This window comes from Kogia breviceps, chromosome 4 (genome assembly GCF_026419965.1).
Source record: "Kogia breviceps isolate mKogBre1 chromosome 4, mKogBre1 haplotype 1, whole genome shotgun sequence".
Classification (NCBI taxonomy): domain Eukaryota; kingdom Metazoa; phylum Chordata; class Mammalia; order Artiodactyla; family Physeteridae; genus Kogia; species Kogia breviceps.
The window spans coordinates 17,756,527-17,769,513 of NC_081313.1; the positions used below are offsets into that span (position 1 = coordinate 17,756,527).

General features: G+C 35.1%; 1 protein-coding gene across 8 annotated transcripts in view; it reads right to left on the reverse strand.

The window, feature by feature from the left end:
- Positions 1-399: 399 nt before the first annotated feature.
- The window catches only part of CDH12 (cadherin 12), a 1,002,553-nt gene continuing 989,965 nt past the window's right edge, over positions 400-12,987 (reverse strand). For 7 of the 8 annotated variants that reach the window (XM_067030820.1, XM_067030821.1, XM_067030824.1 and 4 more), the window contains 3 exons: positions 11,062-11,179; positions 6,619-6,870; positions 401-3,691 (listed from right to left, as the gene is read on the reverse strand). In XM_067030820.1, the coding sequence (XP_066886921.1) occupies positions 3,192-3,691; positions 6,619-6,870; positions 11,062-11,179 (870 nt within the window). In that variant the 3' untranslated portion in view covers positions 401-3,191. Of the gene's footprint in view, positions 3,692-6,618; positions 6,871-11,061; positions 11,180-12,987 lie in introns of all 8 variants that reach the window. The other variant, XM_067030826.1, reaches the window with a different exon arrangement.

The window sequence follows — 12,987 nt, forward strand, 5'->3', positions numbered from 1 at the left end:
ATACATATGTTACATAGAATATGTCCACATAAATTTCTGTAAAGGTAAACATGCAATGTAATTAAAAAGTTATGCATGATTATTATTAATAGTCAAAATCCCCCATGTAAATTCTAAGGAATTTTTATATTGCTTAACTCCTGAATGAAGGCCAGTTACTCTGATATTATAAATAAAAAAGAATCTCAAGTTATTTATAAGTATTAAAATATTAGGACTACTGCTTTCAGTAGTGTGAAAGATATCCCGTAATTTTCCAATATATGAGCACCAAAAGACCTCTTTTCACCTTGCCACTTTTGTGGTTTCCCGTTGTACATGAAATTATTTCCATTCATGTTTTTGTTTTGCTTTGTTTTGTTTTTTTCACATTGTTTGTTTGATGTAAATCAAACACTTTTTAAATTTTTTGTTAACATCTGTGTGGTTGTTATGGGCTGAATTGTGTCCCCTAAAATTCATATTTTGAAGTCTTTACCATCAGTACCTCAGAATATGACTATATTTGGAGATAGGGCCTTTAAATAGTTAATTAAGATAAAAAGAGGTCATATGAGTGGGCTCAGTATGATTGGTGTCCTTAGAAGAAGAGGAATTAGCCCAGGGGAAAGACCACGTGGAGACATGGAGAAATGACAACCACGGACAAGCCAAGGACAGAGGCCCTTGGAAGAAACCAAGTCTGCAGACATTTAATCTTAGACTTGTAGGTTCCAGAACTGCAAGGAAATAAATTTATGTTTTTTTAAGCCACCCATTCTGGTGATGCTTTGTTATGGCAGCCATAACAAACTAATGCAGTGGTGTAACAAACATAAAAGATAGAGGTACTACAAAAAGATGATTAGTGTGGAGAAAGTAAGACCCACCAATTTCATGTACTTGCTTAGTGTCTCAATTGTGTGGTTTGAAATGACCTGCCCCTCCCAAGTTTTCTTTGTGCCATCATTGCTTCTGATATATGAATGCATGCAGAGGCAGTCGGATTCTCAGGCAAGGTGCAACATGCAGTAATTCCTGGCAAGAATCATTTTGTCAGCTGGAAGTGATTTGCTTATTAACCTTCTTCAAAGGGTCTCATATCATGGCATACCCAGTCATTTTGCTGGGGAAAACCTAAATGTTGACTTAAGTTTTGCTCCAGAATGGTTACGACATCACCAGCTTTTAAAAAATTACATAAATATTTCCCAAAGCAAATTATACTGCAAATTATCACACTACATCAAGATTCTATTGCAGTTCCCAGGGATGAGACAAAGGTGAAGTCAAAGTCGAGAGAGGAGGAAAAGGAATTCAACAGTTGTTCTTGGTGAGGATGACAAGGAGAATCTGCAATTATGAGACACAGAAAGAACGATGGGAAATGCAGATTCAAATGGCCTAATTGCCACAACATAATTATCAGGTATATATTTTTGAAGTAAGCATTTAATAATAAATAGGACTGAATATAGTTTGCCTATATTATTTACATTTCTACCCATTTTCCCCATGTGTGAATTTTTACTTTCACACTTTGCAATACAAATATAATTATAAATATTTCATAAACACAGCTGGATATTGATGACTGCAGAATGGATCTATAAATAACTTTTGGTTTTCCTATATATTGTTTTAATATTTCAGTAGTCACTTGTATATTTATAATATTAAGAAAATTTATTATTACCTTATAGTTACCTGTTTTGTTAAGTGTATTTCTGGATAGTGTAAAGTTCATTTAAAAGTAATGTAATGAGTGCAGCTTACCTGTCTGCTTATAAAATCTAGTATTTCTTAGAAATCTCATCAAATTAAAAAGTAAAAGTTTTTACAGAGGAGGTTTATGGTATCGTTTATATTAGAATTATTGTAGATGATAGCGTAAAGAAGCCACTCTGAGCTCCAATATAATGATATTCACAAAGTTGAAATCCAGGTTAATAAAATAAATCAGCTACCAGATTTTGCATTTGTGTTCACTTTAAGGGTTAGTATTTGGTTTGAATTTTCTGAAGTCCCTGATTTTTCATTTCTTTGGTACTGTTTAGTAAATATTTTTAGACATGCTATAAATCCATTCTGTATTATTTGATAAATATTTTATTTTCGTTGTTCATGAAAGAATCACTAGATTGTAAGAAACTCTGAGAAGCTGTATATCAATTTCTCTTCCCCTGTTTAAATCAATGACATTTTTTTCCCAAAAAAATGTTTCATAAAAACACAACTTAAAATTTTATCTATGACTGAAGACTGCAATGATCTGGTGATTTGTTAAAACCAACCTTCCACCCTTCCACACACTGGCACAATATTAAAACAAAACTAATATTTATTTTAATGTGGAGTTTCAGCCCTGAGGCCTCTCTTTATAAAGAGGATTTTTTTTAAATTTTCTTTTTAAAAATTTTATTTCTTTGGAAAACAATGAATATTTTCATGAACATCTTTAATAGGAACCAATATTAAGATCAAACATTGCTTTTAAAATTTGGGACTTACATATTGAGTTTGATATTATCACATTTATTTCACTTTTCTCAGAGGGTAAGAAAAACAAATGAGTTTTGGCATACAGTTTAAAAAAGAAAAAAAAAAAGAGCATTTTAATTATAAGAAGATGGAGTTCAGAAAGTATTCTTCCTTTTTCCTTAAAAGGAATGAGAAGTCTGCGTGTTGCTATTGCTCCTTGACATAAAGACAGCGTCTTTGTTTTATGTCCTGTGTCTGAATCCCACAATGCCATCACAGCAGAGCGTACTCTACACGACTTTAAATGATAAGAGTTTCAATAGGCACTTTAGTGGAATTAGGAAAAATCTAACACTCTTCCACCGTGATGCCACATAGCTATCTTCGTTCTAGGTTGTCACATCAGTAAATTGTATTTACTAGGCCTGAGCTTGTCTCAGTGTGTTTCCAAAAATAACAAAACAAAACCAAGCAAGTACACATTTTAGGAATTACCTTGTGTTGGCAGAATAAACCAAAACTGACAATATGATAAATATAGCAACTTGCTAGAAACCAAGTAATCAAAGGAATCTTGTCCTAGAAAGCCCGGTGTGTGTGTGTGTGTGTGTGTGTGTGTGTGTGTGTGTGTGTGTGTGTGTGTGTGGTGTGTGTGTAGAAGTGTGATTTCTATTTATGTTCCTTTCTCTTAAATCTCTTTTGTTGGTTGTGTTTTAGCCTTTGCTTCTCCCCTAAGTGACTTTATCAGTGTTATAACTCTCTTCTTCACCAAACATGTCTGCCAAGACTTTGAAGGGCGGTCCCCAGTCTGTTAGATAGGTGTAGTCCTGGTCCGCTTCCATGGTCAGAGACTCCATGGAGCTAAGAGAGTCAGCTACTGATCCATTGCCCTCATAGGCATATGTCACCAATGAATCGTATGGTGGGGCGGTGGGGTCCACATCGTTTTCCTGTAGCCTTTGATTAATGAAATCCCTTATGTCTGCGTTATCTTCCACTGGTGGTCTCTGACGAGGCAAACAGAGAGAGTCTGGTTTTATATCCCTGCGAATTTTGTTGTCTTCCATCACTTTTGGGTTTCTCAGGGCGCCAATGTCGAAAGCCTGGGTGTCCTCCTCCCCGCCTCCTTCGTCATCATAATGGATCACATTGTCTCTGATGTCTTCTTTAGAGGTCATCAGCGTGTCTTTCTTCTTCTGCCTTCGCAGAGCTACATACAGCACAACTATGGCTAGAACAAGACAAAAATTGCAATATGAGACTAGGTCAGCCCATCTCTCCATAAAAAATAAAATTGATCAGGGCTGGCTGCGAGTTTTTAATGGTATCCTATTATTTTCAAAGTAAACATACTGTAATCTATAAGGATCATATCTATGTTGACTCTTTTTCATTGTTTACATTCAATTTCATTTTGGAATTGTAGCTAATATGAAACCATAGCAACATTATTCACAAAATCAAACAATTGTAGCCTTATATTTAACACGTATTGTATTTAAATATCTCAGTGTCAGGTAAAAAGTGTGCGTTACAAAATTTAAAAAGAAAGAAAAGAATGGTTGTTCCAATCATACAGAGAACTGTATAGTATTGAAGTAATAAAACTTGAATACTGTTTGCCCATAGCTAACACTGAGATATTATTCATATCTCTATTTCTCAGTTGTTAACATTACTGTATTTATAATGAAATAAACACAAATCACGTGACTATCACTTTTACATGCAATAAACAAGAGAGAGAGAAAGAATATAGAATATAAGGGCCTTAGCTTTTCAAATTATGTCAACTAAGACCACAAATTATTTAAATTTATGTGACCTACCATATTGAGATATTTTCCAAACCAAATGTCTAGTATTCCGGTTACCTTCTTGAAGCAAGATAATATTTTGAAATACTTAATTGATAGACCTTCATTATTGAATATCTTTGTTCCCCATTAACTCACAGCCATCATTACAACAACAGTGTTTATTTTTTTCTGGGAGTAAATAAGCACAGATTCACACCATGAAGTCAGTGCTCAACTTTGCCTGGCATAATACTCCCCTCTCCTCCATAGTAGTGGCAATAGATTGAAAGCCAAAGTGTTCGATTTACTGTAACAGAGTCTGGAAGGAAGACTTTTGTCATAGGATTAGAAAGTAGGAGACTGCATGATGATAAAAGCCCATTTATTCCCTCTTCTTCCAAAATTAAGGAGGAAGACAGAGGAGATATAGGTAGAGCCTCCGTACAATGGGCCTTGCAGAGATGTTTAGCACTCTGCACTCCTTCCAGACTTTAGGCAAATCTCAGAACTAAAAGCACTATTGTCTGTTCACCCAGAGAGTGTGTGAGAGACTGTAAACCTCACAGGGAAACCCTGCAGATTTATTAAATGGCTTTAGAGTATCTATGGCTGAGAGAGAGAGACTAGTTAGATGTGCTTGAGGGTCAAATAGAAGTTCCTAAGCACCACAAGATTCTCATGCTCCCCATCACCCTAAAAGAGACATAAAAATGGCTAAGAATCTGCTGGAAGATCTAAAGGAGTATGAGATTGGCTACGGAGATCAAAGAATCGATGGATTTGTAAGCAGACCCCATTGCAAGACTAAGAGTGTCAAAAATCGCAGCTGTGTACTAGCAATTCACAACTAGGAGCAGGGTGGACACTTGGTAAATGTTTGGATGAATGAGTGGCAGATGGCAGTATGTGATAATGCTAACCGAAGCAACATGAATTGTTACCCTGTAAGAGGGCCAAAGGGGACAAAGACGAGCATCCAGAATATGCCAAATCATGCCAAGTGGACATGGAAATGCTCTGGGACTCAGAGAGCCCCTAGACAAGAGTATGAAAAAGAAACGCTTGTTTTGAAGTTAAACACCTAATTGATCTTGCTCAACTTCTGGTGTGAGAACATTATTTTGCATCTTCCCTTTTAAAGGGGTTTATATCATCAGCACAAACAGATGTCAGATATAATTTATAATTCTAAATGTTAAGGACATAAAGAATACTTTGTTCTACACATCAAGGTTATTTGCGTGGAATTAATATCTGCATCATGCAAATTGGACTAGGACTTTACTCTCCAAACCAAAATGAGCTTCTGACTCAGAGAATGTTCTTCACAAGTTAGTATGTAATGCCTTATACCATGCTTTACACCCTAGTACGCTTTTTAAATTCTATTTTCTAGCCTAGAGATAAAGGTAGGTATGTACATTTGTCAGAATATTTTGGTTAAATAATAAACATGAATATATAAGCTGATCCCACAGTGCCCAACTGTACTTCTATTGCAATTTTAATTTAAAGGAATGCTTAGAAAAATGGAAAATCTCTCTTTGCTTTTGTGAATCTGGCAGCGAATGAATAAATGAAATAAAGTCAGCTGAACAGAGTTGATGGGAGAGGGAAGCCCCTAAAGTAGGTTTTCATTCTCACAGAGATGTTACAGAATACATTTACTTCAATCCTTTCCCTTTGCTGAGTTTCTTGATATTTCACTGTGTTCTGTTCTGTTCTAGTGGGAATGGTTAGAGTTTTTATGTGAGGAGATCTGAGAAAAGTGGAATAAGAATTGCATCTGGTCAGCACTTTAGACAGAAAAAAAAAAAAATTTGGAGGTGCTTTTACCTTCTACTTCTTTCCTGTTCTTTCTCTTTTCTTTCTTTCTTTATCAAACTGGTATTTGACAACTACTGTTCATCCAGTATAATTTTAAAGGTTATACAACATTTTATTAGGCAGCAATAATTACTAGGACATAAAAAATGAATTTAAAACCTTTGCTGCAAATGAGATATTTGTCATAGAAAAGTTCATCGCAGCAAGTGCCACAAACTGTTATTACTTGAAAATTCCCTAGGGCTTGAACATACTTTTATATTTTTGATGATGTTATTGATCTATTTCTATTGGTATATTTCCACATGGAATAAAATAGAAAATTAACACTCATAATATAATTAACTTTAATAATAATTGTATAATTCAGTATAAATAGATAGTCTTCCTTCTATCCAGATGTAGCGTCTCAATGAAGAAAAAACTGATTTACATGGTAAAATGAGGAGTGAGATACACAAACAAGGGAGGGGGAGAGAGAGAGAGAGAGAGAGAGAGAGAGGGAGGATATGTGATTAATATTGAAACCAACCTAAGAGTATAACAATGCACAGCAGGATAGCAATCAAAGCCCCGGTGCTAAGTCCTACAGGAAGAAAAATTGCTTCCACGTTACAAGACAGGATGGTACCATCAGAGTCACATCTACAGACTCGAATAGTCATCGTGTTTGTGCTGCTCTGGACAGGATAACTGCTGTCTTCTATTACAACAGGGAGGAAATACAACTCTTGCTGCCTGCGGCTGTATCCATTTCTTCGGGTTTCAATGCCAGCTGTGTTGTCTACAAAACATGACATTTATGATAAGATGGTTACCATAAGCATCACTTCAAATCTTCAAGTTGGTATCCGTGAAACAGTAGGAAGCTCTTCTTGAGTCAGTAAAATACATCCATATTTTAATTCTTTCTTTTATCATTATGAAAGCTGCCAAAATGTGATCAAATGTATTCAAAACAATCCTTAGGAAAAGAAGAAACATTAATCTTGTCTGGTGTACGAATTAAATTTTCTATTCAGAAAGAATAGAAAATTGTTTACAAGACAAGAGTATGTTGTGTTGACACACTATATTTTCTGACATCAAAATCTCACAAAGAAAAAATACTTCAGTGGATGTTTTCTTACATGATTAGAAGAACCAAGATTACAAAGGATGAATCAGTATAACATCTTACCTAAGAACCTGTTCTTTAAAACTGACAAATATCAATATAATATTTCAGATAAAGCTTGATTTTTGATTTTTCCCTAATCCATATCTATAATACATATATATGTGTGAATATATGTATAGATTTTCACTTTTGCAAGACAGCATAAGAAACATGGAAAGGAAAATAAAATGTGTGAAAAACATCGATTCATTAAAAATTTTAAATATCATGAATTATAATAATCATCACTTTAATATAATCACAAAAGAACTTCATTTTAATTTTGGTATAATCAATGATACAATATTTACTTAGAATAATCCAAGGCAATAAGAATTTAAAATTTTATATTAGTACAACTAATATTTCTATTGAAACTGTTATTTTGCACGCACTTGTTCTTTACTTCTTTTATTTCTGTACATAAAAGTGGAATTTTTGTTTTATTCATAACACTATTTCATTTTCTGAGTCTATTGAAGTCAGTCCCAGAAACATTTTGCTGTTTTTTAGAAATGTACTAATATTTAGTCCATTGTAGCCATACATGATACCCACTTTGGAATCAGGTAAAATAATTTTAGAAAGATATAGTACTTATTAAAATACAAGTATGTCAGAAAAATGTTACTATATCAATAATATTCCATTCAATTTGTAGATTCTAATTTCAACAATGAAAAATTATGCACCTTCTCTATACCCGTTTCAGTAGGAAGCACAAAACTGAGAAAACTTTATGTGATAAGATAGAATTTGGCAGGGGAATATCAATTTTTCATTACACAGAGGATATTTTTAAATTGAGAAACAAAATATAAACCTGCCAAATGTCTATTATAATATTGCCAGTAAGAGTCAGTGGTGTCAGGCACTTGTGTTGACAGAAGGAAAAAAAAAATGGGGACTAGTTGAATCAATATTGAAATCTTCAGCCATTGATGGTTGTATACTTGAGTCTGGGGAAAGGAACAGTCAAGGATTAAAGCCTGAAACCTGGGTGAAAGTGATTAATAGAAATAGGAAGCCAGAGCCTCTGGTGTATTTGCACTTAGGCAGCTAGGGGTTTGATATTCTTGAACATGTTATGTCAAAAGGCAGTCTCCCCCCACCTTTTTTTATTTTTAAACGAAATGCAATCTAGTTTATTTTATGTATTTTATTCATGGATGTGTTGGGTCTTCGTTTCTGTGCGAGGGCTTTCTCTAGTTGTGGCGAGCGGGGGCCACTCTTCATCGCGGTGCGTGGGCCTCTCACTATCGTGGCCTCTCGTTGCAGAGCACAGGCTCCGGACGCGCAGGCTCAGTAACTGTGGCTCACGGGCCCAGTTGCTCCGCGGCATGTGGGATCCCCCCGGACCAGGGCTCGAACCCGTGTCCCCTGCATTGGCAGGCAGATTTTCAACCACTGCACCACCAGGGAAGCCCCAGTCTCCCCTTTTTTAAAGATTTATTTTCAACCCCATATTATTATTGATATGTGACCGTATAGAATTCATTATGCTGTCCATGGTGGGAAGAAAAAAGACATATTAAACCTCATTTTCACCCACAAAATGGTTTCCATCGATTGACAGATAAAGAAAATACGATATATATTGTATATACACACAATGGAATATTATTCAGCCATAAGAAAGAAGGAAACCCTGCCATTTGTGGCTACATGGATGAACCTGGAGGGTATTATGCTAGTGAAATAGACCAGACAAAGGCGAATACTGCATGGTAACACGTATATGCTTAATGTAAGAGAAAAAAAAAAGCAGAACTCATAGAAATAGAAAGTAGAAAAATGGTTGCCAGGTGCCAGGGGCTGGGGGTGGGAGAAATAGGGAGAGGTTGGTAACGGGGTACAAACTATCAGCTATAAGATGAATAAAGTCTGAGGATCTGACATACAGCATGGTGACTGTAATTGATAACACTGTACATTATAATTGAAATTTGCTAAAATAATAGAACTTAAATGTTCTCAGAAAAAAAAAGGTTAAAAATATTGTCTATCCATTTAAACAAAGAAACTCACAATTACACTTAAAATATATCAAGATAAAATAGGGGATATGGTAAACAGCATGAGTGGCAAATACATGTTCAGATCATGAAAAAATACTATACTTTGAGGCAAGATGATCTGATTCATGTTATTATGATTAATCATATATAGATTCTCCAGCAAAGATAAAATGGTGGAAAATAGTCAATACTTTTGTTCCTGAATGATGTGACGATCTACTTAGTTACCCAAGCCAATGATCTAGAAGTCTTATTAGTCTTTTTCTTCGTCATATTTATATATGGAATCTAGGAGATCTAGACTGAAGCTCTATGTATTCTGTCTCCAACCACTCACCTCTATCCTCACAGCCATTACCTTAATCCATTGGATTATCCTAATCCAAGACTCTCTTATCCATTTTCTACAATAGTATCAGAAGTAGTCTTGTATCCTTATATTGTCTTTTCCACACTGCATCCAGACTGATTTGCTAAAGTGCAAATCTGAATATGTTAAACTCTTGTGTAAACCTTTCAAAGACTTCTCAGGTCATTGGATTTAAGTTATACACTTTTTAAATGACTTATAGACAAGTTGACCATATGGTCCAGTTTGACTTGGACAGCCCTATTTTAGGTGTGCTGCTCTAATTAAAATTACAAACACTGTCCACTGCTATTCTCGAACATACTCCAGTTTCCATGATAAGACATGTGGTATCCCTACCTATTAGGCCTTTCATAATTGGGACCTTGTTTCATTCCCAGCCATTCCTCACATTACGTTATTAGATGGCGCAAATCTTATTGAATTTCCTTCCGTTACTCTAATTTCCTTCCCCCAAGTATTTGAAGAAAACTAACTTTAACTTTCTCAAAGCATCCTTTGATTCCTATCAATCATCATCATCATTATATCATCCATCTTATCACTTGTTTATTTGTTCCATAAGCATAGAATCTAGCAAGAATTAGCTTTTTTCTACCCAATATTATGAACTCAGGAGTTTTTATTCCTAATATTATGTCTACAGAAACTTAGAAGAGATAAAATATCCAAAGTCACAGAACAAATAAAGTCAGAACAACTGATCAGTACTTAGCCTTATTATATCTAATCCAGTGTCCTTTATATTTTTGTAGATTGTATTAGCAGCAGATGTGATAATATTAGTATTAGTGATAGTGATGGTAGTAGCAGTGGTGGCAGAAATGTAAGTGTAGGTATGATGGCAGAGATGGTAGCTAAAATTACCTTAAAGGTAATAGGTTTTAGGCATTGTGTTAAAGGATTTGCATACATTATTTTATTTAATAAATGAACCATGAGGTTAATTTATTTTAACTATGAGGTTGAAGTTCTTTAGTATAATTTAATATATCAATAATCTGCCGTTAGGTAGTAATGCAGTGGGAGTGAAAACCTATATCATTCTCATTACAAAGCCTGTGTTCTTGACCTGTGCCATACCATGTGTTATTCAAATAAAACAGTTACTTGTATGTACAAGCAGTGCGTGCAGAACAAACGATATATTTAAAACATGAAAAGTATTCATTTTCCCAGATAGCCTATTGTTTGTTTGACTCATTAAGGGAATGTCCACATTATAAATGGAAGTAATTTGCCTCATTAGATATAGTCTATATAGGTTAACATTTAGTTTACTGCTAGCCATAAAATTTTGTATCTCTTATATATGCATTTCTATATTTGATGAGCTTGAGTGCTTTTAGGAAGAGCATGGATTTCTACCTTTGTGTCCTATTACAAAGTTGCATGATAAAAGGTAAATTTTTATGTGGTTAAACTTACTTCTGAAGTCACGAACTGTAAAATTTGGTTTGATGGCAGCTTCAGGTGATAATTTAAAGGAGAATTGCTGCCCAGCAGGTGAAAGATCTCGGTCTGCAGCGCTGACTATCTGAATTATCTGAAACAAAGTTGAGATGAGACTTGAAATCAGTCATCAGTTTCAAAGGGAACTCTACACACCAGGCTAATAAGTTTATTTAATGAAACATGCAAGTAAACAGAAATGACATTTTTCGAATTCATATCAGTAGGCCAATTATTTTACAAATAGTTTTTATAAACAAATAGCTAAATATTTACAGTTAATAATGGCAAGTACAAGTATAGGGTATGGGCTAATTCCAAATCAATAGCTACATAACTAAAAAGGTTAATGACCTTGAAAATTCTCACTAATAAGCAAAATAAAATTAAAATGTACTTGCTTGCATTTTAAATTACATGAAATAAATGCTTTCTAACCTGATTATTTAAAAGTCCTGGCAAAGCAAAATTTTAGTATAGTTATGTTTGTGAGAATGAGTTTTATTTTCATAACTAAGTAAAATGATGAGAAAGAGATACACAGGATGTAGATCTGTTTTTGTTGTTATGTTTCTTTTCCCCCAGTGGATAAGATGCAAATTGTGTTTTCATAGAATTTTTTTTTCTTAAAAAGTAAGTATGACCAACCTTGTTTCAAAATTTTTCCTAAATTGTTCCCATACGTGTGTAATCTAAGTAGCTAAAATTCTGATACTTCAATGAGATGCCCTGAAGCATCTGGAGGTTAACTTCCAAGAGCCAAACTATGAAACTGATAATTCACTATATATGTAAGCAAATCAGAATGGCTTTGAGGTATTTATTTATTAACATACCCAATGGTTTTGCATCAGGAAGAATTTCAGGAAGTGTGTGCCAAAGAGGATGAAAGCAGTGTGCTGCTAGGTGACCACACTCTCAGGCTAAGTTTGAATTGGCCAGAGGAAGACCTTAGATTTCAAGTATGACATCCGGCTCCCAGTGGGCAAAGCCTGCATCCTGTGCTCTTAGATTGATGCCATTAAACATGTCAGTTATTTACTCCTTTTTGTTTTTATTCCCTGGTTGAAACCCAGTCTTATGACTATGATCTACCTTCCCGTATAGCTGTGTGTGCTCATAGGCACACACAGAAACACACAGGAACACACAAATGTATACATTGGGGCTTCGAGTGTCTAGTGCAGTACTAGTAGTTTTTTGTTTGTTTGTGGTTTTTTTTTTTTTTGCGGTACGCGGGCCTCTCACTGTTGTGGCCTCTCCCGTTGCGGAGCACAGGCTACGGATGCGCAGGCTCAGCGGCCACGGCTCACGGGCCCAGCCGCTCCGCGGCACGTGGGATCTTCCCGGACCGGGGAACGAACCCGTGCCCCCTGCGTCGGCAGGCGGACTCTCAACCACTGTGCTACCAGGGAAGCCCTAGTAGTTTGTATTTTGACAATGGGTCCTCTAATGAGAAATTCAGTTCCCTATTTTAGTGTTAAGTCAGTCACACAGGATCTATTTAGTCTTTAGAATTGTCATGGATTCAACACCGAAGGCTAAATATGGCAATTTAGTCAAATAATTACCATACAGACCCTGTAAAACTTCAACTTTCCTTCACATGTGCTCAGATTACTATATCTCACCCCTAAAATTTCTTTAAATTATTTGGGAATTAATTTGTGAAGTTCTGTTTTGTTTTGCCTTTGCTATCAACTAGCACAATTATTTACTAAATTAACATCAAAACTTATCAAGAACATAACTTTACAATGAAGAAACATCCTTTAAAACAGCATACAGAGATGAAATTTTTGGTAATTGACACTTGAGAGTTATTGCCCTAAGTAAAACAACTCCCGTACTTCACTGGTTCATCATATAAATCACTATTGATTTATATAGCATCATCTTTCT